Below are 26,859 nucleotides of genomic sequence, written 5' to 3' on the forward strand. Positions count from 1 at the left end.
ATCTATACGGAGACCCACTGCTCCCGGTCCACGGTTCTTAGCCCAGTTCCGTTAACTCCGTCTCCATACCGGAACTAAGTAGCCCCGCGGACTCACATCCACGGATCTCCCCAGTCTTGACTTCACCATGACCTACTATTTGAGCCTCTATAAGAGGGACCAGTGTCCCTAGATCAGTCAAACCTCCAAGCACAAGAGCAGGACGCAGCAGGTTTCATCCGAACAAGACCAACCCAACTCCGCAACTAGCATGGCGTCCAAGCAGATCCTCCTCATCAGCGGTGGCAACACCGGCCTCGGCCTCGAAACCCTCCGGGCCCTTTGCCGCAGTGAAACCGCCTACGATCTCATCCTCGCCGCCCGCACCCTCTCCAAGGGCGAGGCCGCCGCCGAAACCCTCCGGCAGGAGTTTCCTGGAACTCCCAGCACCATCAGCCCCGTGCAGCTCGACATCGCCGACGATGAGTCCATTGCAGCCGCGTATAGCACCATCTCCGCCAAGTATGAACGTCTCGACGTACTAATCAACAACGCCGGTATGTTCACTACATTTCCGCCATCCACCCAGTTTAACTAACCACCAACCACAGGCACACAGCTCCCCCCTTCCGATCCAACACCCCGCCGCGCGGCCTGGAACCAAACCCTCAACGTAAACGTCACAGGCACCGACATCATAACCGACACCTTCGCTCCCCTCCTCCTGAAATCCTCATCTCCGCGCCTCCTCTTCATAACCAGCGGCACATCCAGTCTCAACGAGACGATGGAGCCAAACCTCTTCATCAACGTGCCCCCGCCCGCTGGCTGGCCGAAAAAGCAGCTGAGCGCTGCGCTATTACCCTACCGCGCCAGCAAAACGGCACTGAACATGGTCGTGCGCGACTGGGCGCGCGTGCTCAATGAGGACGGGGTCAAGGTCTTTGCTGTTTCGCCGGGCTTTCTCGCCACGGGGTTGGGAGGTGGGATTGGGGCGAAGATGGGGGCTGCGCATCCAAGTGTTGGGGGAGAGCTTGTTAGGGATGTGGTTGAGGGGAAGAGGGATGAGGATGTGGGGCTTGTTGTTAAGGAGGGTGGCGTGCAGCCTTGGTAGCTTGGTAGGGTGGTTTGTGTAACGGAGTTTGCTCGGGAATTTTGTAGCGGCGGCAGCAATGTGGTATTCTAGCATGGCAAATTCATTCCACTATTCGGGTTTTAGGGGTTTCTTAGCATATAGCTAGTAGGTTACAGAAGCTTTTAGCCGAAAGGAAAAGAACGCTAACACTCTAAGGGCTCTTACTATCCGACCTCAAATTTAGTCACAGAAAAGGACTTAGATGTTAATTTGAGTATAGCAAGCTCTCCAAGAAAAACAACACCTGTTTCGAAGCTTATTTACAGCAAATAATTATATTATTTATAAAGAGATATTACATTTTCCTGTATTAAAATAAGTACATATACTACTTTTATATCCTGATGGTCTAAGAAAAGTAATAGTATCAGACTTAGAGTAGCTAACGGCCAGGTTAGATCAGATTAATTAGAAATTTTTTATCTAACCGCCAGATTATAGCTAGATTAAAAAAGTTTTTATATCTAACTATAGTATAGCTAAAAAATAGATAATTAATTATTTTAATTATTTTTAACACTAAGACCTATCCGCTATATCTTTTTAAATTTTAATATAATTAAAGTATATTTAGATCAAATAGTTATTAATCTAATTATTTTAATTATTATCTAAAAATATATATAATAAAGCTTTTTAAATTAGAAAAAAATAATTAAAAAAGATATTAATATCTTTTCTATTTCTATATCTAAAAATTAATAAAAAAATCTTAATAAAGTTAATAAAATTTAGCTTGTTTAGAACTTATTACTATTATAATAAAAAATATATATAAAAATATATAATTACAGCTTTGTTTAGACTATATATTTCAATAATAATTTATAATACTAGAAAAACTATATATTTACAATTAGAGTGGCTTAACCTGATTGTTATACCTTAATCTTAACTAGAGTAGATTAACCTGACTGTTATATCTTAATCTTAATCTGGCCATAACCTGGCGGTCAGATTAAGATATAAAATTAGATTAACTATTAGATAGAATAGTTAACCGCGGTTAATTATTATATCTGGACTAGTTCTAAAAAAACTAATTTAAGCAGAAATCAGATAAAAATAGACTAAAATCAGACTAAAATCAGATAGTTATATTCTGCTTTTTTTTACTGTCTTCTAAAATAGATTAAATTACTAAAAAATTAGATCCGCCGGTTAACCGCAGGTTAAGCTGGTTAGAAATATTTATATTTTTATCTAATTATAACCTGCGGTCAGGTATAAAAATTTTAATTAATCTGACCTGACCTGGCTGTTAGCCACTCTAATCTTAACCTGGCCATAACCTGGCAGTCAGATTAAGATATAAGAACTTTTTAACTATACAGTTAAAATTAGATTAAAATATAATTATTATTTTAACTGTTTATACCTGCCGGTAGAGTGGCTAACAGCCAGGTCAGGTCAGGTTAATTAGAATTTTTATACCTAACTGTCAGGTTATAGCCAGGTTAAGAAAATTTTTATATCTAACCGCGGTATAGCTAAAAAACAGATAGTTAATTATTTTAATTATTCTTAGTACTAAAACCTCTCTGTTATATCTGTTTAGGCTTTAATACGGTTAAGATATATTTAGATTAAACAGTTATTAATCTGACTATTTTAACTGTTATTTAAAAATATATAGAAATAAGCTTTTTAAATTAAAAAATAATAATTAAGAGAAGTATTAGTATCTTTTTTATCTCTATTTAGAAGAATTAATCAGAAAATTCTAGTAGTATTAATAAAATTTAGCTTTTTATAAAACTATTACTTTTACAGCAAGAAATATATATAAATATATATAATTATAGCTCGGTTTAGGCTGTATATCTCAGTTATATTATATAATAGCTAAAAAACTGTATATTTATTATTAATTAGATTATTAAAGATAAATATACTACTTCTGTTCTATTATTTTTTTTATTCTAGTTTAGATAGTCTATTATATTCTTATTTTTTATCTAAAAAAGTTGAATTGTCTGTATTATAAATTAAACTTAAAGAAAAACCCGCTGTTAAGTTGCGGGCTAGTAGATATAAATAATAACAAACAGAATAATAAAATAGATAATAAATTAGTAATATTTTAATAACTTATTTTTTTATTTTTAACTAGCTATTTAGTTAGGTTATTTTTAGATTTATAAATAAAACGTAGCTTAAAAAGTTATAAAAGAATTTAAAAATAGAAAGATTTTTAAGTAGATTTAGGGTTATATAATAAACAGTTAAAAACAGTAGGTTTAATAGATTAAATAGATTAAATAAATTAAGTAGATTAAGTAGATTAAATAGATTAAATAGATTAAGCAGATTAAGTAAGTTAAACAGATCAAACAGATTAAATAGATTAAATAGATTAAATAGATTAAATAAATTAAATAGATTAAGTAGATAAGTCGAAAGAATTAGAATTATACTATAATATTTATATAATATTATTTATATAGTTTTTCTCGGCAATTATATTTTCTAATAATTATCTAATTAAATACTAGATATTATATTTTTTAAAAGATTTTATAAAAGCCTTTTTTAGGTCTTTTTTATTAATATAAAAATAATCTGACTAATCTAATTAATCTGATTTTTATAACTCTGGGCTTAAGATATGATTTTCTACTTATTAGATTTTTTAAAATAAATAAAATGCGGCAGGTGCTTTAGCTGTATTTAAAATATAATAAATTATATTTATATAAAAATATATCTTAAAATAAAATAAACTGCTTTTATAGAATTTTTTATTTTTATTTTTCTATATTTATTATTTATAGAGTAGTTTTAGAATTATAAATTAATTATAATTATCTAGCTTATTTTTAGAGAATATTATTAAATTTTCTTTTTCTGTTTTTTAGATTTTTATAAATTATAATAATATTTTAATTAAGATAAGCTTTTTAAGCCAGATTTTTTTTTTTTTTAAATCTTCAGATTACGCGCGTCGCGAAGAATCGGAAAATTATTTTATATCTAATTTATAAAAAAAAGCTTTCTACTTTTTAGAATTAGTAGTAGAAGATAATTTTTTTTAAAGCCTATATATAAGCTTAAAAACCGCTATTTTATTTTAATTAAAAAAAGATATTAATAATATAAAATAGTTTTTAGAAAAATATATTATTTTCTAATAGAATCTTTTATATCTATTATATTATATATCTTTATATCTTATAATACCCGGGAATTAAAAATTTAGAAACTAGTTTTATAAGCTATTATCTTTGTAAGAATTATAAAAAGAAAATACTATTAATAATATTTAAATAAATAATTAGTTAGATATTAAATAAAAAACTATTATAGATATTTATTTATTTTTTAAAAATAAATCTTTTTTAATTATTACTTTTTTTAGGCCTCTGTAGTCTATAATAAATAGAATTTTTAGAATTAAATTTTATATTTTATAATTATCTGTTGCCTACTATTTCGAACTGTCGAGTATATTTAATTTAAATAAATAATTAATTTTATAGTTTTATTTTTTTATTAAAAATTAAGTTCTTCTAATTAAATATAGATTAAAGAATATTTTTTAGAGTTGTTAAGAGATGTATATATATAACTATTATTAAAGTTTTTAGATATTAAACAGATATTAATTATAATAGACTACTAGACTAGTTTTAATTAAAAAATATTTCTTATTTTAACTAGATATTTTTTAATAAAAGATATAGATTATTATAAAGTTTTACTAGGCTTTTAACCGGTATCTAAATCTTATATTAGTAAAAATCTAGCTATAATTATTCTATTAATTTTATATAAATATAACCTATTCTATCGGTTATTAGATATAACAACTGATAATACTAGTAATAATAATTTAATATTTAATATAATCTTATCTAAACTTTAAATTTAACTTAATTAAAATATTTAGTTTTATAATACTTTACTCTACTCTGATTTTATAAAAATTATTTAAAGCTAGTACTATATATTCTATTTTACTTATATAATTCAGCTTATAGTTAATATTTTTTTGTAAAAACTTTAGATTAAAGTCTTAAATAATACTGTTAAATATATATAAAAGATTTATAATAGAAGTCTTAAAGCTTCTTTTAGTATTTTAAAAACTTTTAAAAAAATATATTTTAGAAGCTATTTATAAAAGACTAATATAAAAAACCTCTACTATCTATAATAAAAATTATTTAGATTAGTTTTTTACAAACGGGTTCTAAAGGTTTTTTTTTAATAATAGCTAATTTTACTAATTCTTGATTATAAATTCGGAAGATTATATAATTTATAAATATAAGTCTTTAATACTATAAAAAATTCCAGCTTATTTAATAATTTAAATTAGACTTAGTCTACTATCTTTTTTTTAACTATAAAATTTGCTGGAACTTAATCTATTTTATAATTCGCCGGATACTTAATTTTTGTTAAGTAATTAAGAATTTTATTTAATACTATAATTATAGTAATATTAATTATTTTTATTTTATTATAATTAAGTAGAAATAGATAGAGTATTTTCTTAAGCTTTTATATTTTTTTTTTATATTCTATTTATCTGAGAACAGTAGGCCTACTATTTATAAAATTTATAATATTTATAATAATCTTTTTAATTATTTAGATTACTTAATTAACCGACTGGTAAAAAAGCAGGTATTTAAAAAAAAAAAAGATTTTTAGAAATTTATAAAATATATATTAAAAGCTCCGAAAATATTATTATTATATTTATTAGATAGAAGGCTATATTTATATAATTATAACTATTCTAAACCCGATGTTAAAGTTTAAAAAGTTTAAAAAAAATATCTGACTGGATAATAATACTAACTAGTATTATAAATATTAAACTATTTTTAAGAAGATATTCTATTTCTATTATAATTAGAATCCGGTTATTAATATACTATTAACTATCTTCGGATTACTGTCAGGCCTGGATAAAATCTTTTATAATATTTTTAAATATTAGAAACTCTTACCAGCAGCTGAAATATTTAAAGAACTTAAAATATATCTAGATATTAAAAATATATAATTTATAAAGATATTTTTAATTAAACTAATATTATTTTAGATATTATAAAATATACTAATATTCTTACTTACTAAAAGTCCCGCTGTAATTAGTTTTTTATTTTTTATTAGATAGCTAGAGATTTTCTTTCGATTATTACTAACAGTATTAATATTAAATATTTATTTAATAGTTTTTAAGATATCTACTACTATTACCGGAACTGTTTTTATATTAATATAATTAAAGCAGTAATGCTTTAGATATATATTAATTATTTTATTATTAATAAGAAGTATTAGAATATTTTTAATAATTTTAATCCGGATTTAATTATCTTTATATTTAAGAAGTAAGAGGAGAATAAAATAATTATTATTTTTTATATTAATAAAAATAAGAATAAAGATAGTCTTAAAAATAATCTAGAAAATAAATTATTATTAAAAATAAAAGAGCTAGCTTTATCTGAGTTTTTAAATATTATATATATTTAGATAAAAATAGAAACCCAGTTTTTTTAATTCTTTTACTATTATAATTATTATTCTGAATAGTATAAAAAATAGTATAATCTTATTAGTTTATTTAATATTAGATATTATTTTTTTATACTAGATTCTGTAAAAATTTTTTTAAAGTATAATATACTTCTCAGCTTTATAGAAGAAGAGGTTGAATAGATTAAATAAATTAAATAAATTAAACAGATTAAATAGGTTAAATAAGTTAAACGGATTAAATAGATTAAGTAAATAAGTCGGAAGGATTAGAACTATATTATAATATTAAATAAATAAGCTAAATCTAGAGAATATTACTATACTATAATTAAAAATATATTATACTTTATATATTATCTGTATAAAAGAAATATATATATTACTAATTAATCTATAGTTATTAATCTATTTATTATATCTGATTTTTTTAACCGGCAGGTATAAACAGTTAAAATAATAGTTATATTTTAATCTAACTATAACCGTACAGTTAAAATTTTTTTGTATCTTAATCTAACCGCTAGATTATGGCCAGGTTAAGGTTAAGGTATAACGGTCAGGTTAATCCACTCTACCTGCCGGTTAGAAAGATTAAATATAGTAGATAGATTAATAATTATAGATTAATTTATAATATATATATTATTTTTATATAAATAATATATAAAGTATAATATATTTTTAATTATAATATAATAATATTTTCTAGTTCTAGTCTATCTGTTTAATCTGCTTAATCTTATTTATTTATTTAATCTACTTAATATACTTAATCTGCTTAATTTATTTAATCTTATTTATCTGCTTTATCTGCGCTATCTATTTTATTTAAAAAATAAAAACCTAGTATAAAAAAACAATATTTATTATTAAATAAATATACTAATAATATTATATTATTCTTTATACTGTTTAGAATAGTAATTATAATAGTATAAAAATTATAAAGACAGGGTTTCTATTTTTATTTAAATATATATAATATTCAACTCAGATAAAATCAGTTCTTCTATTATTAATAATAATTTATTTTTAGAATTATTTTCAAGATTATCTATATTCTTATTTTTACTAATATAAAAAATAATAATTATCTTATTCTTTTTCTATTTCTTAGATATAAAGATAATCGAGTCTAGATTAAAATTTTTAAAAATATTCTAATATTTTTTATTAATAGTAAAATAATTAGTATATATTTAAAATATAACTATTTTAATTATATTAGAATAGAAACAGCTCCGGTAATAATAACAGATATCTTAAAAACTATTAAAGAATATTTAATACTAATACTATTAGTTATAACTAAGAGAAAATCTCTAGCTATCTAATAAAAAATAAAACACTAATTATATTAAGACTTTTAGTAAGCAAAAATATTAATATATTTTATAATATTTAGAATAGTATTAATTTAATTAAAAATATTTTAAAAAAGCTATATATTTTTAATATCTAAATATATCTTAAGTTTTTTAAATATTTCGGCTGCGGGTAAAGATCTTTAATATTTAAAAATATTATAAAAAATCTTATTTAAATTTAATAGTAATCTAAAGACTGTCGATAGTATATTAATAATCAGATTTTAACTATAATAAAAATAGAATATTTTTTTAAAAATAGTTTAATACTTATAATACCAGTTGATATTATTATTTAGCTATATGTTTTTTTTATATTTTTCGAGCTTTAATATCGGGTCTAAAATAGTTATAATTATATAAATATAGTCTTTTATTTAATAGATTTAATAATAATATTTTCGAAGCTTTTAATATATATTATATAAGTTTTTAAAAATCTTTTTTTTGAGAGTATCTAAGAATGAACCTTATCGTCCTCAGAGTCCTTGCATTGCGAAGCAGCAGATGGAGTCGCGAGTAGAAGACCCAACTTTGCGGAACGACCATGATCAGCCATGTGAGGTAGATCATAGTGATGGAGGGGACGGGGTCCGTCCAGACATTGAAGTCGGCGAGGATGATAAGGAGAGGTTGGAGGACGATCGCCCACGAGACGAATGCGCAGGACCAGAAATATAGTCCGCGGCGTCGCTTGAAGGTCAAGAATAGGGACGCATTCACCTCCAGCCCTAGCCACCAGGAGATTCCGATGAAGGCGGCCATTGTCATGGACATGCGCAGGTCCTGCCTGATATCGTTCATGCTGGGAGACCGGTGAGTTACGATCTCCGCCCGTCCTGGCTGTTTCAAATGATTGTTACTTGAGTTATGATTTTGAGGATCGGCGTGCTTGCTTGGGGCCGCAGGTACCGTTAGAGTAAACGGAGTAACTATATTGTACAGAAGAATGACTCGGCATTTCTAATAGTAATTGTTTGCTATATTGAAGAAGTATGTGGTGTAACCAGGTCAAGCCCATCATTTCCGTACATCAGGTGTTTGCTTCTACTCAAATTGTATCGCACCCAAGGCAACTAAGCGGCTGGAAGAGGATGCTGGATCCCAACCATCAGCTACACATCTACTACGAGATGAGTCATATGGAGATAGAAAAAAGGTGATTATTCCGTAAGCGCATTTGATACAAGCCCTGGGCCAGGAACAAAGATCAGTACTCAGCTGGATGCCTTGCCCCTTTTCCTATCCCGGTGGCACCGGCATCCCTGCGAGCACTTGAGGTCCGGCGCATTTGAAATTGGCGAGTAAGCGATTTCCTTGACGGGAAGAAGACAAAGCTCGGCGCTCCAAGCTACAAGAAATTGCAAGGATTATGATGGTCGTGACTGAGAAATAGTCAGGCGCGGCAGAGTCATGGCCCAGCGATCAGCGTTCTTTCTTTGTTCGCGATATACATAGAATTAGCATTAGGGCTACCACAACAAACTTGTATACCCCTTTCCAACATTCGCATAAATCTCAAAGCTGGCCAGCTTACGACCTGCCATATTATCTGACATTATCACATGCTGCTCAAAAGATAACCCTTAAAATCAGCTATCCAAAGACAACCCCACAGAACCAAAATCCGAAGCAAAGCAACTCCCAGAGAAAATGGCGCTTGCAACCACCACCTACACCGCGCAGCAAGTCATCTCCGCCCTGAACCTCACCCCCCATCCCGAGAAGGGCTACTACATCGAGACGTTCCGTGACCCGAACACCACCCCCGAGGGCCGCGCCGCCAGCACCTACATCTACTACCTCCTCGAGGGCGAGTCCGGCCTAACACACTGGCACCGCAAGCTCGACGCCGTCGAAGTCTGGCACTACTATGCCGGCGCTCCACTGCAGCTGTCGCTGGCTTGGGACGATGGTACAGCCGTGCGCAACCTTGTCCTAGGCCCGGATGTCTGGACCGACCAGCGACCGCAGATTGTGATTGAACGCGGAGAGTGGCAGCATGCGCTGTCCTTGGGAGACTGGACGCTGGTGGGGTACTCTGTTGCGCCGGGGTTTGAATTTGGGGGCTTTGAGATGGCGGAGCCGGGGTGGGAGCCAAAGGGGCTGGGGAGCGGGGAAGAGCCAAAGGGGGAGAGGGAGGAGGGGATTAAAGGCTGAATGGATTGTTGTTTCATTCTTCAGATGTTGGCGAAAGAAGACCATGTTTGACTTCGCTAATTGCTCCGAAGGCGGGATGAGGAAGTTGACTTAGGGTGGTATCCCTGAATTCTAGGATCGGATTCTCGAGGCGTCTGCATCGGGCATTGGGGATCCACCACGCGAGCTAGCAGAAAGAAGGTCCTTACTAGCCAACGCTAGCTCAGCCCTAAGAGGCTCCTCAATACTTTTGCACACTTATTCTTTCCTGGATACCTCACTCTGGGGACCGCTGTCATATACATACTTATCTCGATGAGTATGTACATTACAATTTGTGGTCGCATCAATCCAGCCCCGTGGATGCAAGTAAGTGCGGAAACCACCTTGTCTGGTACAGTACAAGGGCGCTACAACCGAGTTGTAAGAAGTCGTGAAGCACAATTCCGGATGAAAGTGGAAGAATATTGTCTGTGTCGCCCACCGCAAGGAAGGCAAGATACCGTACTGTACAGATCAACCTATCAATGTGGTTGTGCCAGCTAATTAAGGCAATCATATGTGCGAGACATATCATGATTGGTTGGAGAAGTCCGGAGCGGGCAGCTTGTGTGGGGAGCCTGAAGCTGGGACCCATGGTTCAAGTCGGAAGGCAAAATATTTTCCGCTGGGTCATCCCTTGCTTAAAGCCTTGGAGCCTTGGATGGTTAATTCCTTATAAGTTATCGGGAATACCTCGAGGTGAGGGATTACTCTTGTCCGCGTAGCTGGTAACTTACAGTTGAAACAGATCATGCTCCGAGGATCCGGCAAATCCGAGAAACCTATGTGGTGGTGGCGGCAGCCTGGAGGCTTCGATGACACCTACGGAACCTCGGCAAAATATGCCGCATCGGGTGCTCATTAGGGTTAACTACGAGTCAGTCAAGTAGAAGAATTCTGGAGATCACTACCAGCTAGTACCTAGCGGTCTGCAAACCCAGCCCCGCAAATTGGACAGGTGTACTCCGTACTAGAGCTCGGTGGAGTTGCAATTGAGACCATTGACCAATCAGCAACACAAGTCACCTCATCGAAGTGCTCTCAGATCTCCCCGATCTTCTTCTCTTGACCCACACTTCAGCTGGTGCAGCCCGTTGTCTTCCAGGTGAGTACGGAGAGAGGTAGTATAAGTAGCCTGCAGAATCCAACTTCCTCTTCCACCCCAAAGCTTGTTGAGCCTCCTCCCAAGATCACTCAACACTCAAAACCATAACCATAACCAAAAATCTTTCTTACCGTGCAGATAAAATGGCTCCGTGTTCGTCGGTGCGTAGTATCCCACGAACTGCGTACGAGAAGAGACAATGCTAAAGAAGCGTATAACCACCTAGGAATGCCAAAATGGCTACTGGACCTGTACCTGCCATGGTGGCAAATGGACCTGCCATGTCTGTAATGGCTCCGGGCGAATTGACAACCCCAACGCAGGGGAGGAAGCCGATTCCGTCCGTGGCCGCGCGGCTACAGCGGACTGGTCAGACAAGTGCGGCATGTGTGGTGGCACCGGTCAGAAGGTAAGGACACTGGCTAGCCGCCTCCTGCTTTTCCTTGAGATGCGATGATCTGGGATGAGGCTGACCAGTCAATGTGATCAGTACTGCCACACGTGCCTTGGCACACACCGCAAGAAGTGTAATACATGTCATGAAACGGGCAAGGAGCCGAAGAGTAAAATTCCACTGGCTGCTACTTTTATTCCAGTTGTGTGGGATCGAAATCATGGGAAGAAGAATTACTGACCTATTCTGCACGCGCGGAGCATATTTTATAAGTGAGCCAGCCCACCTCTTCGGAGCTGGAGATACATTCGTAGGATATCAACAGAGCGATAGTGCTATCGCTCACACTGAAAACCCATGGCGTCGGGGCAGAAGAGGTGCGGGGCGTAGAGGTTTGTGGGGGAGTGGTATGCTGCTTGTTGGTGGAGGATGACTTTATCTATCTTCAGGGGTTGGGGCTGTTAATGTTTGTTGGGTCAAGAAAATTATTAAAGAAGCAAGGTTGAAGATACAAATTAAGGACGACGAGGCATACCCGGGCCCTTGGTACAATGTGATGTCCAGTGATTTGGGTATGTTCTGCCAATGTCATGCGCTGCAGACTTCCCGGGCCGTGCCAGGACAACATCCAAAACATCGCGGAACGGCATTCTGCGCCGCATCCGAGGAGCGCATGAGCGGCATGTCTTCTTCCGAAAATCCCGTTGGCGGGCGCGGCGCGGCGCGGGCGTCGGAGTTGACCTTCCTAATCCGGACGCATGAGCCCTGAGCCGGAGCCGGGTACTGTGCTTCTATACTACTCCCCTGGTCTCCTAGAGGCCAACTGGAGCCCTTCTCTTCTTGAAACACACTATATATTCGAAGAAAGTACGCAGCTGCCATTCGAAACACGAATATCCATTTTCCCTCTCTCAGGGCCTCGGTTTGAACACAGGTTTGATCCCACAGCAGTCTCTCAAAAGGTGTTCTTAATACAAGATGGCATTAAAAAATATCACCACACGGCGCATCATTCTGGGATTGATGACCCTAGGCCCAGACCCCACCCACGGTGCTCGCATCACGAGTCTGGAGGAATTCAACCGGTGCCTGGACCATTTTCAAGAAAAAGGCTACGATGAGGTGGACACTGCTCGACTTTATGATGGTGGTCGGCAGGAAGCATTCACCCGCCAGGCAGGGTGGAAGGAGCGAGGTCTGTCGATGGCAACCAAGTGGGCCCCACTCGCAGTAGGCGCCCACCGCGCAGAGGTTCTGGAGGAGAAGCTGAACGAGTCCCTACGCGAGCTGGGGACGGACCACGTGGACATCTTCTATCTTCATGCGGCGGATCGCACCACCCCCTTTGCAGAGACATTCGAAACACTCGACAGACTCTACCGACAGGGCAAGTTCAAGCAGCTGGGACTAAGCAACTTCTCCGCTTTTGAGGTTGCCGAAGTCGTAACTCTGTGCAATGAACGCGGCTGGGTGCGACCCACGATCTACCAGGCAATCTACAATGCGCTAAGTGAGAATGACCCCTCTTATTCATGGAAGCCAAGAGAAGTGCTGATTCTTTTATCGAAAATCAGCGCGTGGAATTGAGGATGAGCTCATCCCCTGCTGCCGCCGCTGGGGCATCGACGTGGTCGTGTTCAACCCCTTGGCAGGCGGGTTCTTATCAGGCAAATATAAGACGACTGAGCATCCCGCAGACGGAAGATTTAGTAATGGAAACAAACAAATACGCTGTATCTATGCTTCCGCGCGCACAACAAGAGGATTTCGACCTGTCACCTTCGGTGACCGGCACCGTGTCAGTCCGGTGGTAGAAAATGCAGTGACAGAAACTCCGGTCTCTCAGGAGCCCTCAGTATCAGCCGATCCAGTGTCATCGATCGCTAGAAGCCCGTCTGTGGTTCCGGAAGCCAGATCCCCTCAACCCCGTGCCAACCGTGCTCTGGTCAGCGAACACCACCTGGCAACCCGTGAGTTGCCCAGCAATGCAGAGGACCATACCCTGGTTTACAACCCACTCAACCCGCAGCTCATACACCTGGGCTTGCAGGTACTGGAATTTGTTCATCGGAACCTGCCGCTGCTACAAAACCTTATTGCTCACCTGTACGGCTTCAATTACCTGCCAATCCTCCCAGAATCCGTCCTACTCCCGGAATAGGATTCGCTGTGGTATCAATTGGACAGCTTCGACCTTGTGAATGATTCAGCCAAAATCAGTCTCGTAGCTCGCATATTCCACATATCTCATCGCCCCACCGATGTCACCGAGTCGACGTCGCTCTACAGCCTTCATCGTTTGATAAGCGGAGACAATCTTCGGTGGGACACAATAGGTAACGTGTTGATGTTGGCTAATTGCGATCTGCTGCACATCCATTATCGCGACCTTGTCGGCGCAGATCCTCGTCAACGAGAGCCAGCTGTGCTACGCTCGGAATTCCAGCAGGTCACCGAGGCTTTCACGCAGCTGACTAGCAATCTGCCAATGTGTGATGAGTTAGGCCTATGTCTGAAGTATAATCGCTTTCTTCTGGTCTATGACCAATCAGACGATTCTGGTGAGTACGTCCTCTTAGAATTCTCTTTAGGGCCATTTTGACACGGTATTGAATAGGTCAGACCCTCCACTCATCGTTCGCTACGATCGTCTCTGCAACCTATATGGCAGGCTTCCATCGTGTCACTCCATCAGCAGGAGGGCACATCACATTCGTGCCGCAATGGCGCCGACGGATTTCCGCCATGGTTTACACCATTGATAAGAAATTGGCGATGTTTCTGGACCGTCCGCCCCTAGTGATGCGTCAGTACTGTGACATGGAGGCCCCGGCAGATGTAAACATCAGCGATGACGACACCACGAGGATGAAAAGCAAGGGTGTCTCGTTGGATGCGCTTGGGCTCAGTAATGGGCGCAAAAAGCTCTCCAATCATGTTCAATCGCCTCCACTTTCTCCTCGCCATCATCAAGGAGGAGATTCTCGAAATGCAGCTTGGCACAAACAAATCGGCTGTACAGGAAAAGGCCCCGTATGTCGCTCACTGTGGTTCCAAGAAGACGGTTGAGAGAGAACTGACACATGCTCAGACAGATTCTGCTTAGGCTCTCGATGCATTGTGGCAGTCTTTTCCCAGCTACATGAGATATACCAGCGATATGTGGGAAAAGCCGCTCGGGTGTGCAGAGGTCCTTACCCATCTCTACAATTATCTGGACTTCCTCCATTGCAAATTTCTGACCCAAAGACTTATACACCAAGATACTGCCCGGGGGTATTCCCATCCGCTGATTTCAGTGGCAGAGGAGGTCCTTTCTACCCTGCTTGTCCTGAACGAGGAGCGAGACAGGGTGAGAGGAGTGACCACCGATCTAGCTCCAATTGTACGTGCAGTCCGATATTCTAACCCCGCACCGCTGATGGGGAAGCTTAGTTTCTACCCTATGGACTTTCAAGTGCTGAAACCCTCCTATTTGACATGCTTCATGATGACCCTTGTGCCCTGAGAGATAGGGAGACCTATCCGGGCCTCTCATATGCAAAAACAATCCGCAATCTCACTATCTATGTCTCATGTCTGTCATGGGTAGCTCCACGAGGCACCAGGAACTCTAACTGCTGCAGGAAAGCCCAGGCTCGACTCGAGCAGCTATTGGACCGGGTTCTTGATCCCATCAGCACGGTCGGCGATGTGGCGCCGGGAAACGCAGCTCTCGGCATACCCAGTGTTTCGCTTCCGGACTTAGCGGACTATGGCCCACATTTAGATTTTAGCTCGATGCTGAGTTGGGATCTTTCAGGGATGGAATGGGGCTATGCTCCGTTTGTTTAGCAGGATAATTCTAATTCCTCATCCTGCATGTCTCTCATTCAGCATCTGATATACGACTTGTTGGAAGAGCTGAGACCCGCCAACAACTCCCTCATGTCTTCGACTGATCTACCCTAACAATTTCCTCAAGGAGTGGCAGCGCCATCTCCATCCCCGCGCCCTGGAAAATTTTCCGAAAGCGTCGAATGATCCACTTGCGGGCCGGCTCTGCGGTGGCAGGTGATTTCCCAACCATGTAGAGACACCAAATCAGAATGTATGCACCCGACACGCTGGCTCTCGGGCTCAGATCCCCTGCGTAGGGCTGAGATGGATCCGCAGGCGGGGCCACGATCCCCAGCGCCTGCGGTACGGTGGCCAGGATATCCTCGCCAACGCGGGAGAGGATTCCGAGGGTCTCGTGCAGTTGCCGACGGCGCAAGCGGACTTGTGCAGCTGGAGCGGCGGGGCTCAGCGTGAGCATCTTCTTCAAAAGGTAGCATATAATCTCGCAGACGATCATTTGGATGCTGCGCGCATTGTTCCAGGCTCGAATCGCCCACGGGGTGAGGTAGATGTCGACGCGACCGTTGTAGATAGTGTCGGGATCACTGCCTACCCATCCCGCTTCCTCCGCGGTGGTGGTATAAAAAGGCTCTTGGACGGCGAGGGTCGCCATGGCGATTTCAAAGTCCCGCTCCACTGCCAGCGCGGCGCTTAAAAGATCGGGGAACCGAGTTGTGCCTGTGGTCTCCATCACCTGCCATAACAGGTCCACACACCGAGTGGCCAGCACCCCGATCTCCCAGACAGCGTTGGGGGCGCCCACGTGCTTGGCGGCCTCGTCCTGGAGAGCACGCATATCCGCCGGGAACGGTCGGTTGGTGCGGGTACAGGCGGCTATAATGTCGGTGCGGACCTGCGTGAAGAGGAGCAGGGCGGTCGGATTGCCGCCGGCGAATTGGCCCTTGCCGCGGAGAACGGTCAGCGCGGCCGCCCCCTGCACGTGACGCACCCACGCGTCAAAGCCCGAGAAGTGCTCGAAAACACCCAGGGAGATGACGGCCATCAGCGTGCTGTCCTTGACCGATTCCACGGGCGAGGCCAGGGCAGCGTTGACGCTGCGAATGGCCTCCGCGTACTTGATGCGCGCTTGGCGCACCAGCTCCGGCTGGTGGTGGGAGTTCGCTAATGTCACCAGGCCGACGGCGGCCAGGCTCGCGACCAGGGTCGGCTGGTCGTCATTGGCGCCCAGAGTGGCCGGGATATAATTGAGGTATCCACGCGAGGGGCTGTGGTCGCCGGTGACAAAATGGTGCAGGAAGGCGTTGACGCCCACCTGGTCCATGCTCGGACACAGTGAGGGCAAGGGGGGTGGGGGCGACAGGGGGCTGTGTGTCATCGCGGTCGAGGCTGCCTGACACTGCGATCGCTGGATGGTTTGGTTAGTCTGATCGCGGAAGACAAGGTCCCATTGATCTCGATAACCGGGACATTCTTCCCGCAGTCGAATACACTGCCCGCAATGGGGGCGCTGTTTGTCGCACTGTCCGGGGATGGGTAGTCAGCGCCCCTGAACCACGGAAAGACCGAATGGAATGTTACGCACACGTCGTTTGACGGCTCGGCAGTTGCCACAACTTTTGGAGACTCGGGGACCGGACATCTTGTGCGGAAATTACAATTGAATCTGTGTTAAGACTGAATCCTTCAGCACGAGCAAATGCTTGGGTCCGAAATCCAAGGCTGCGGGAGGGGCATCGGTGGCATGCACAAGGTGAATTGGCAGGTGGTGTGGGGTGGAGGGAGACCAGAGAGGAGCAACCGAGATCGGCGGAGGCCAAGAGATTTCAGTTTCCTTGGTTGTTTTGTGGTTTGGAAAGCGGGCCGCGGGACCCACCGTTTTCCCGTCAGCACTAATCCTCTTACGGTAGGCGAGATGCTCTACCATTCATAGTTCGGCAACAACTTCAAAGTTTCAGGGCTGTGTTTGCCCAACAGATGAGCCTCAACAGCATTTCGAAACATAAATACTATCTCGCTTCTGCTCTTTCTTATTTTTCTGCTGTATCCCAGTTCAAATCTTCTTGACTATCGATCAACGCCACTTTCCAGTTGCTGCTTCTGTTCCTTATCATCTACAATGGGCACCGTTACCTACCGCGACGGGATCGCTATCCTACAGCTCATCGTCTTCCCATTCATTCTTGTGGCTGCCATCTTTATCTGGAAGTGTACAGGCTGGCGCATCGGCAGCAAAATCTGGCGGTTCGCAGTCACGCTCTCCCTCATTCGAATTGCCGGGAGCATCGCGTCACTCTTGACCATCAGCCATGATTCCTACAACGTCGAGGTCGCCGTAGCGGTGTGCGAGCTCATCGGCATTGCGCCTCTGCTACTCACCTATGTCGGTTTATTGAGACAAATGTAAGTACCAACGACAAATCAAATATGCCTACGACTGCATGTTCTGGGACGAGCTAACCACAACGAAACATCAGCGACACGCAACAAAGTCTCCCTCCCCGCTTCCTCAACATCGTGAGCCTCGTCTGCATTGTTGGCCTGATTCTCGGCATTGCAGGCGTCAGCAGTGCAGATGACAACGGCAGCTACCACGTGAACAGCATCGTCAAGGCATCCATGGGCATCTTCCTCGCTATCTTTGTCCTCATCGTTGCGATCGGCGCGTGGCTCTTCGTGCGCCTTCGCCCCACCATGCGGGCTTTCCAGCGAAAGCTCTTTCTTGCCATCGCCTGCTCCTGTCCCCTGCTCATTGTTCGTCTGGTTTACTCGGCAATGGGGGACTACACGACCGACACCCGGTTCATGGTGCTGGTGGGCAGCCCCACCATCTATCTGTGCATGGACGTGCTGGAGGAGATTTTTGCCATGCTCATCACTATGGTTTTGGGGGTCTCGGCTGTGTTGGAGAAGGACTTTGTGCAGTTGACTCCGACCGAGAGACCCGCGGTCGGAAAGATTGAAGTGGTCTAAGTGCTTGTGTTTCAGTTGAATAGAGGATTTGTTTCTCGTATCTGTGCGATGTGGTGTATCGGGAGTTGAGTATATTTCAATCAGAATGGAATCTTTACTGAATTGCGACCTGCGTGGCAGAAGCGTAATATCTTACATGGTGAAAATTGTTATTGACCGGTGTGGCCTTTCCTTCCAAGAACCCTAGTTGATATCCGCTTTATTTCTTGTCAAGTAGAGCCTGTTTGATTTGGGATATCAGGGGCTACGGGATAGTGCGTTTGTCCATTCTGAAATATGTTGTCATACAATAATACAATAACAAAGTGTGACCTTGAGCCGCTTCCTGAGCTCCACTACGATGGAAGGGTAGATCATCTCAATGCCCTACAGAAGGCTCCTTAGAAGATTGAGTAGCATTGAGGCTGTGCGCCAACGACGATCATTACCTTCGACATGTTCCGGAGGTGCTTGGTATTGGGGCAGCGTACCCACTGCGGGAGCTCAAGTGGCTGTGGTTGGCTCGCCCGAGTTCTCCGCTTATCATCCCGTCATGGAGGCTGGAGTAAGCTGAGCCTGGAGTCTCGAGACTAAGGCCCGAAAGGGTAATCGAGATGTTCAGCCAATCAACTGACGGAGCGAAGTCACTCATGTAAACATGCCATACCGATCGGTGCAGGTACCTTAATAGCTTGGAGGTCTCCATGATCATGGATGTACCCGCAACTCAGCCTCATCCTTCCAAGTTGCCCTAACCTCGCGATTCCGGTGTCGCCGAGCACGCTCTCAACCCATGAATAAAGTTCAGCTTGAGCTTCGGCTTCCCGGTAGGTTCCATCGAAGCAGACAAGCCTTTTCTCCTTCTGCTCAACCACGAGATTAACATTCTCAACTCGTGCGATTCTGGCGTTGTACGCGCTTCTTCCTCATACCATTCAAGCCCTTTCCTGCATCACCGTCCAAGAGCGCTCGTTGAGAGTCTCGATGCAGTCCGGTTTGAAGGAACAGTCGCGAACAATGTCGAGTCGTTCCTGAATATCCGTTTTGATCAGGAAACCTCTGGTCATAACCGCTTCGCGCCACCCAAGCCATTCGACTATGCCCCCGGCACCTTGGTGAATGCCACCCAGGCCGGCGCCGCCTGCCCGCAACCACAACAAGGGTTTTCCAGTATGCCCTTTTCGACAAAGTCACCACCGTGTCGGAGGACTGTCTCACTCTCTGTGGAGTGCCTGGCCTCCCATTGGCTGGGCAGCTCACCGCCTTAGCCGGCAGTTTCGATAGATGCTTAGATAGCTAGAATCCATCTTTTCTTATATTCTTCTTAGATTATAAGTTCTTTTCTTATTTGTTATTTTTTCTTTCTCTAGAATATTAATTTTAATAATATTTTATCAAAAGACTTTATATCTATTAAATTTATATTATTTATAATGTTTTTTCTACTTCTTCCGATCTCTGGATTTTTATATATATTTAAAAAGTACTGTAGCTAGCTGATTAATAACCAGAATATTTCTAATATATACTAAATATAAAAAATTAAAAAGCTAATACTAAAGATATTATATAATATTATATTTAATATTAAAAAAAATATAAAGTTTTTTTTAATAAGCTTCTAGACTTTTTACTGATCTTATTAATACTTTTTATAAATTGTAATGGGACCAAGGCCCTGATATAGAGCTCAGCTTCAGGCACCAGTTGATGCCTGAGACCTCGCATACTATATACTAAACTAGCACTAGCTTAGTATATATTTAAAAAAAAGTTTATCCAAACAGATAAAATAGCTTTTTAGTTATTTTTTTTATTTTAAAATATATTTTAATTAGTATAATCCATCCGTCCTATAATATTAGAAATAGTTTATTAAAAAGTCCTAGATAGAGCCCGACTAAATATATAAATAAAATAAAATAAAATTAAAAAAATTATTAAAATAATAAAAAAAATAAATAAAAAAACTACAGCCGACTGCAGTATCTGCAGCTATATCCAATAATATATAACTTTTTTTATAAAAGCTAATTAGTTTTTATATAAAAATAATAAAATAGAAACTAGCTTTTAAAAAATAGATAAATAAATTATAAAATTATAATATAACTTCTACTATTAAAAGTAAACTAGAAGAAAATTTTTTATAATAATTATATAAGCTGAACTACAGATCCCGCTTTTAGTATTTTAAAAAAAAATAAGTATAACTATAAACTATTTAAACTAAATATATATATAAAACTTATTATAAATAAAAATTATTATTTTATTAAACTAAAATAAGTTTTTTATATCTACAGTTAACTATATAGACAGACAGTATAATAATTATTTTTTAAAATTAAATTTTAAAATATTAACATAATACAACTCGAAGATATACTTATAATAATAAATAAAATATTTAAAAATCTTAATATATAATAAAAAGTTCTAAACCAGGTAAATATAATAAAATAAAAAAGAATAAAATCAGAAGAATTTTTAAATAATTTTAACAAAGCTTTATTATAAGCAGAAAAATATAATTAATCGAATAAATAAGAAAAGCTATACTAGATATTATAGTAAACTAAAAGCTTATTAAAAAATTAATCAGAATTTCTTAAAAGTTTATATATCAAAATTATTATATTTAACTATACTATATAAATTATAATTTTAATAAAACATTTTCTTTAAAAAAAGGGATATTAAAACTGTACTGGTATAATATAAATTAAGTTTTAAACTAATAAAATAAAAACCTACTTAAAAAGCTATTATATAGTAAGAAAAATATTATTTTTATATAACTATTAATAATTCCTAGAGACAGGCTTAATAGATAATATCTAATAAAATATAAAAAAGATATAAAACAGATTACTGTTTTTATTATAAATAGAATAAATATTTTATTTATTAATATTCTTTAAAACCTGCTGTATAACTAATAAGTATAGCCGCTGCTATATTTATTTTTTAATAATAAAAGAAATAGTATATTTTTTAAACAAAAACTCTAATTCGGGAAAAAGATTTTAATATAAAGTTATATATTTAAATAAGAATTACTGAACAGAACTAAAAGAAAGTAAAAAAATTTTAAAAAAAAATATATAATTATATATCTTTTTTAAATAAAGATTATTTGAACTTTATTATAACTATTTATATTCTTATTAATTCGGAATATCTGATCTACAGTATTATAAGTAAGATATTTATTAAAATAAATAATTTATTAATTATTAGTATCGATCTAAGGCCGGTATAAGAAATCTTAAATAATAGAATACTAATTTATTTTATTATATAAGTAAGAATAAATATAGGATCTTATATTAAAAAAAAGCATACTTTTATATAATATTAAATAATCTTAGATATAACTTAATTTTAGAAAAGAGCTGGTTATTCTATCATATAAAAGTATTAAAATCAGATTAAGAACAATTATTCTTATATATAATTTAGATAAGACTAAGAAATTTACTATATCTATAATATATAAATTTAAAATTTTAGATAATTATAAAAATAAAACTTAAAGACTATCTATAGAAAAGATCTAAAAAAAATATAAAAATATTTAGAAAGTATTTTAGATAAAAAAACAATCGATCTATATATAATATTTTTTAAATATTATTAGAATTTTCTATTTCTTTTTTAATTAGAGAATATCAAAAAACTATTATTATATCTAAAAAAATTAACTATAAGATTAAGCTTGTATACTAGAATAAAAAAAGCTAAAAGTTCTATAGAATTCTCTCTATAATATATTCTAAGAAGAACTAACTATTTTATAATCCAAACTAATTAAACTACTAGAGAAAAACTTTATATAAATTAGTTATTTTTAGCAGCAACTTCGGTACTTTTTATATAAAAACTAAAAAAAGATTTAAAATTCTATATAAAATACTAAATATTTAATATAATTATAAAGAAGAACTACTATCTGTTTCTTTTAATTGATAAAATTTTAAATCAGATTAAAAAAATAAAATAGTTTACTAAACTAAATATTAGAGTGGCTAACGGCCAGGTCAGATCAGGTTAATTAGAATTTTTATACCTGACCGCCAGGTTATAATCAGGTTAAGAAAATTTTTATACCTGACCATAGTATAGCTACAAAACAGACAGTTAACTATTTTAACTATTCTTAATATTAAGATTCTTTTACTATACCTATTTAGACTTTAGTATAGTTAAAATATATCTAGATTAAGCAGTTATTAATCTAACTATCTTAAATATTATTTAAAAATATACAGAAATAAGCTTTTTAAATTAGAAAATAATAACTAAAAGAAGTATTAGTATCTTTTTTATTTTTATTTAAAAAAATTAATCAGAAAATTCTAGTAATATTAATAAAATTTAGTTTTTTATAAAACTATTATTCTTATAATAAAAAATGTATATAAATATATATAATTACAGCTTGGTTTAGGCTGTATATTTTAGTTATATTATATAATAACTAAAAAATTATATATTTATTACTAGTTAGACTATTAAAAATAAATATATTATTTTTATTTTCTATTTAAAAAAGCTAAATTATCTGTATTATAAGTTAAACTTAAAAAAAAAACCTACTGTTAAGTTACGGACTAGTAGATATAAATAATAATAAATAAAATAATAAAATAAATAATAAACTAATAGTATTTTAGTAACTTATTTTCTTATTCTTAACTAGCTATTTAGTTAAATTATTTTTAGATTTATAAATAAGATATAGCTTAAAGAGCTATAAAAAAATTTAAAAATAAAAAGATTCTTAAGCAGATTTGGAATTATATAATAAATAATTAAAAAAAGCAGATTTAATAAATTAAATAAATTAAATAAATTAAATAGATTAAATAGATTAAATAAGTTAAATAGGTTAAGCAGGTCAAGTAAATTAAATAGATTAAATAAATTAAATAGATTAAGCAGGTTAAGCAAGTTAAACAGATTAAATAAATTAAATAAATAAATTAAAAAAATTAAAACTATACTATAATATTTATATAATATTATTTATATAATCTTTCTCGGCAACTGTATTTTCTAATAATTATTTAATTAAATACTAGATACTATACTTTTTAAAGAATTTTATAAAAGTCTTTTTTAGGTTTTTTTTATTAATATAAAGACGATCTAATTAATTTAATTAATCTAATTTTTATAATTTTAAGCTTAAGATATAATTTTTTATTTATTAGATTTTTTAAAATAAATAAGATACAGCAGACGCTTTAGCTGTATTTAAAATATAATAAATTATATTTATATAAAAGTATATTTTAAAACAAAATAAACTGTTTTTATAAAATTTTTTACTTTTATTTTTTTATATCTATTATTTACAGAGTAGTTTTAGAATTATAAATTAATTATAGTTATTTAGATTATTTTTAGAGAATATTATTAAGCTTTCTTTTTCTATTTTTTAGATTTTTATAAACTATAATAATACTTTAATTAAAATAAGCTTTTTAAACTAGATTTTTTTTTTAAATCTCCAGATTATGCGCGTCGCAAAGAATCGGAAAATTATTTTATATCTAATTTATAAAAAAAAGCTTTTTATTTTCTAAAATTAATAATAAAAAATAATTTTTTTTAAAGTTTATATACGAGCTCGAAAACTGCTATTTTACTTTAATTAAAAAAAGATATTAATAATATAGAATAATTTTTAAAAAAATATATTATTTTTTAATAGAATTTTTTATATCTACTATACTATATATCTTTATATCTTATAATACCCAGAAATTAAAAACTTAGAAACTAGTTTTATAAGCTATTATTTTTGTAAAAATTATAAAAAAAAATATTATTAATAATATTCAAGCAAATAATTAGCCAGATATTAAATAAAAAGCTATTATAAATATTTATTTATTTTTTAAAAATAAATCTTTTTTAATTATTACTTTTTTTAGGCCTTTATAGTCTATAAGAAACAGAATTTTTAAAATTAAATCTTATATTTTATAATTATCTGTTGCCTATTATTCCGAACTATTAAATATATTTAATTTAAATACATAATTAATCTTACAGTTTTATTTTTCTACTGAAAATTAAGTTCTTTTAATTAAGTACAGATTAAAAAATATTTTTTAAAATTATTAAAAAATATATATATACAGCTGTTATTAAAGTTTTTAGATATTAGATAAATATTAATTATAGTAGATTATTAGACTAGTTTTAATTAGAAAATATTTCTTACTTTAACTAGATATTTTTTAATAAAAGATATAAATTATTATAAAGTTCTACTAGACTTCCAACCGGTATTTAAATCTTATACTAATAAAAATCTAATTATAATTATTTTATTAGTTTTATATAAATATAATCTATTTTATTAATTATTAGATATAATAACTAATAATACTAGTAATAATAATTTAATATTTAATATAATCTTATTTAAACTCCGGATTTAGATTAGCTAGAATATTCAGTTTTATAATACTTTATTTTATCTTAATTTTATTAATTATTTAAAGCTAGTATTATATACTCTATTTTACTTATATAATTCAGCTTATAGTTAATATTTTTTTATAAAAACTTCGGATTAAAGCCTTAAATAATACTATTAAATATATATAAAAAATTTATAATAAAAGTCTTAAAGCCTTTTCTGATATTTTAAGAATTTTTAAAAAAATATATTCTAGAAGTTATTCATAAAAAACTAATATAAAAAGCTTTTATTATCTATAATAAAAACTATCTAGATTAATTTTTTATAAATAGATTCTAAAGATCTTCTTTTAATAATAGCTAATTTTACTAATTCTTAATTATAGATTTAGAAGATTATATAATTTATAAATATAATCTTTTAATATTATAAAAAATTCTAGCTTATTTAATAACTTAAATTAGATTTAGTTTATTATTTTTTTCTTAATTATAAAACTTGCTGGAATTTAATCTATTTTATAATTTACTAGATACTTAATTTTTGTTAAATAATTAAAAATTTTATTTAGTATTATAATTATAATAATATTAATTATTTTTATTTTATTATAACTAAATAAAAATAGATAGAGTATTTTTTTAAGCTTTTATATTTTTTTTTCTTTTTATATTCTATCTATCTGAAAACAGTAGGCCTACTGTTTATAAAATTTATAATATTTATAATAATCTTTTTAATTATTTAAATTACTTAATTAACCGACTGGTAAGAAAGTAGATATTTTAAAAAAAGAAAATTTTTAAAAACTTATAAAATATATATTAAAAGCTCCGAAAATACTACTATTATATTTATTAAATAAAAGACTATATTTATATAATTATAACTATTTTAAATCCGATATTAAAGCTTAAAAAGTTTAAAAAAAATACTTAGCTGGATAATAATATTAACTGGTATTATAAATACCAAACTATTTTTAAAAAAATATTCTATTTCTATTATAATTAGAATCCGATTATTAATATATTATTAATTATCTTTAGATTACTGTCAGGCCTGGATAAAGCCTTTTATAATATTTTTAAATATTAAAAATTCTTACCAGCAGCCGAGATATTTAAAAAACTTAAAATATATCTAGATATTAAAAATATATAGCTTATAAAAATATTTTTAATTAAACTAATATTATTTTAAATATTATAAAATATATTAATATTCTTATTTACTAAAAGTTCTACTATAATTAGTTTTTTATTTTTTATTAAATAACTAAAGATTTTCTCTTAGTTGCTACTAATAATATTAGTATTAAATATTTATTTAATAATTTTTAAAATATCTGTTATTATCGCCGGAGCTGTTTTTATACTAATATAATTAAAATAATAATACTTTAGATATATACTAATTATTTTATTATTAATAAGAAATATTAGAATATTTTTAATAATCTTAATCAAGATTTAATTATCTTTATATCTAAAAAATAAAAAAAGAATAAGATAATTATTATCTTCTATATTAATAAAAATAAAAATATAAATAATCTTAAAAATAATTTAAAAAATAGATTATTATTAAAAACAGAAGAGCTAGCTTTATCTAAATTTTTAAATATTATATATACTTAGATAAAAATAGAGATCCGGTTTTTTTAATTTTTTTATTATTATAATTACTATTCTAAATAATATAAAAAATAGTATAATCTTATTAGTTTATCTAATATCAGATATTATTTTTTTTATATTAGATTTTATAAAAATTTTTTTTAAAGTATAATATACCTCTCAGCTTTATAAAAAAAGAAGTTAAGTAAATTAAATAAATTAAATAAATTAAGCAGATTAAATAAATTAAATAAATTAAATAAATTAAGTAGATAAGTTAAGAGGGTTAGAACTATATTATAATATTAAATAAATAAATTAAATTTAAAAAATATTATTATATTATAAT

At 33.9% G+C, this 26,859-nt stretch overlaps 8 protein-coding genes across 8 annotated transcripts; 6 read left to right on the top strand and 2 right to left on the bottom strand.

Moving 5' to 3' along the window:
- The first annotated feature begins 125 nt into the window (after nt 1-125).
- Nucleotides 126-1,240, top strand: BO95DRAFT_511387 (NAD(P)-binding protein). The gene is made up of 2 exons (XM_025591435.1): nt 126-536; nt 591-1,240. Exons 1-2 carry the CDS (start codon nt 251-253, stop codon nt 1,091-1,093), a joined length of 789 nt encoding a protein of 262 aa, XP_025446120.1. The 5' UTR covers nt 126-250; the 3' UTR covers nt 1,094-1,240.
- A 7,172-nt stretch (nt 1,241-8,412) lies between these two features.
- Nucleotides 8,413-8,745, bottom strand: BO95DRAFT_428385 (uncharacterized protein; the record flags this gene model as incomplete). Its single annotated transcript, XM_025584843.1, has 1 exon — nt 8,413-8,745. The coding sequence occupies one exon, from the start codon at nt 8,743-8,745 to the stop codon at nt 8,413-8,415; it is 333 nt and encodes a 110-aa protein (XP_025446121.1).
- An 888-nt stretch (nt 8,746-9,633) lies between these two features.
- Nucleotides 9,634-10,140, top strand: BO95DRAFT_354179 (cupin domain-containing protein; the record flags this gene model as incomplete). The annotated part of the gene is made up of 1 exon (XM_025582205.1): nt 9,634-10,140. The coding sequence occupies one exon, from the start codon at nt 9,634-9,636 to the stop codon at nt 10,138-10,140; it is 507 nt and encodes a 168-aa protein (XP_025446122.1).
- A 1,269-nt stretch (nt 10,141-11,409) lies between these two features.
- BO95DRAFT_459994 (uncharacterized protein) lies at nt 11,410-12,429 on the top strand (the record flags this gene model as incomplete). Its single annotated transcript, XM_025588700.1, has 3 exons — nt 11,410-11,427; nt 11,493-11,675; nt 12,181-12,429. The coding sequence occupies 3 exons, from the start codon at nt 11,410-11,412 to the stop codon at nt 12,427-12,429; spliced, it is 450 nt and encodes a 149-aa protein (XP_025446123.1).
- A 230-nt stretch (nt 12,430-12,659) lies between these two features.
- BO95DRAFT_326625 (Aldo/keto reductase) lies at nt 12,660-13,374 on the top strand (the record flags this gene model as incomplete). The annotated part of the gene is made up of 2 exons (XM_025581861.1): nt 12,660-13,170; nt 13,235-13,374. Coding segments are annotated over 2 exons (651 nt in total), but the record flags the coding sequence as incomplete, so codon positions are not given.
- Nucleotides 13,375-13,660: 286 nt separating this feature from the next.
- BO95DRAFT_506693 (fungal specific transcription factor domain-containing protein) lies at nt 13,661-15,540 on the top strand. Its single transcript, XM_025591209.1, has 4 exons — nt 13,661-14,221; nt 14,278-14,697; nt 14,767-15,045; nt 15,096-15,540. Exons 1-4 carry the CDS (start codon nt 14,008-14,010, stop codon nt 15,122-15,124), a joined length of 942 nt encoding a protein of 313 aa, XP_025446125.1. The 5' UTR covers nt 13,661-14,007; the 3' UTR covers nt 15,125-15,540.
- A 45-nt stretch (nt 15,541-15,585) lies between these two features.
- BO95DRAFT_470898 (Zn(II)2Cys6 transcription factor domain-containing protein) lies at nt 15,586-17,139 on the bottom strand (the record flags this gene model as incomplete). The annotated part of the gene is made up of 6 exons (XM_025589546.1): nt 15,586-16,003; nt 16,037-16,233; nt 16,270-16,512; nt 16,537-16,594; nt 16,616-17,019; nt 17,083-17,139. The coding sequence occupies 6 exons, from the start codon at nt 17,137-17,139 to the stop codon at nt 15,586-15,588; spliced, it is 1,377 nt and encodes a 458-aa protein (XP_025446126.1).
- Nucleotides 17,140-17,529: 390 nt separating this feature from the next.
- Nucleotides 17,530-18,560, top strand: BO95DRAFT_506703 (uncharacterized protein). The gene is made up of 2 exons (XM_025591210.1): nt 17,530-17,900; nt 17,975-18,560. The coding sequence occupies exons 1-2, from the start codon at nt 17,617-17,619 to the stop codon at nt 18,468-18,470; spliced, it is 780 nt and encodes a 259-aa protein (XP_025446127.1). The 5' UTR covers nt 17,530-17,616; the 3' UTR covers nt 18,471-18,560.
- The last annotated feature ends 8,299 nt before the right edge of the window (nt 18,561-26,859 follow it).

Source organism: Aspergillus brunneoviolaceus (assembly GCF_003184695.1).
Source record: "Aspergillus brunneoviolaceus CBS 621.78 unplaced genomic scaffold BO95scaffold_8, whole genome shotgun sequence".
Classification (NCBI taxonomy): Eukaryota; Fungi; Ascomycota; class Eurotiomycetes; order Eurotiales; family Aspergillaceae; genus Aspergillus; species Aspergillus brunneoviolaceus.

Excerpts from the sequence above, each read along its gene's own strand:
- BO95DRAFT_511387 (XM_025591435.1), top strand. The coding sequence starts at position 251 with ATGGCGTCCAAGCAGATCCTCCTCATCAGCGGTGGCAACACCGGCCTC. Across the intron at positions 537-590 it reads CGTACTAATCAACAACGCCG|GCACACAGCTCCCCCCTTCC; the intron begins GTATGTTCACTA and ends CACCAACCACAG.
- BO95DRAFT_506693 (XM_025591209.1), top strand. The coding sequence starts at position 14,008 with ATGTTGGCTAATTGCGATCTGCTGCACATCCATTATCGCGACCTTGTC. Across the intron at positions 14,222-14,277 it reads TGACCAATCAGACGATTCTG|GTCAGACCCTCCACTCATCG; the intron begins GTGAGTACGTCC and ends GGTATTGAATAG. Across the intron at positions 14,698-14,766 it reads TACAGGAAAAGGCCCCGTAT|GCTCTCGATGCATTGTGGCA; the intron begins GTCGCTCACTGT and ends GATTCTGCTTAG.
- BO95DRAFT_506703 (XM_025591210.1), top strand. The coding sequence starts at position 17,617 with ATGGGCACCGTTACCTACCGCGACGGGATCGCTATCCTACAGCTCATC. Across the intron at positions 17,901-17,974 it reads GTCGGTTTATTGAGACAAAT|CGACACGCAACAAAGTCTCC; the intron begins GTAAGTACCAAC and ends ACGAAACATCAG.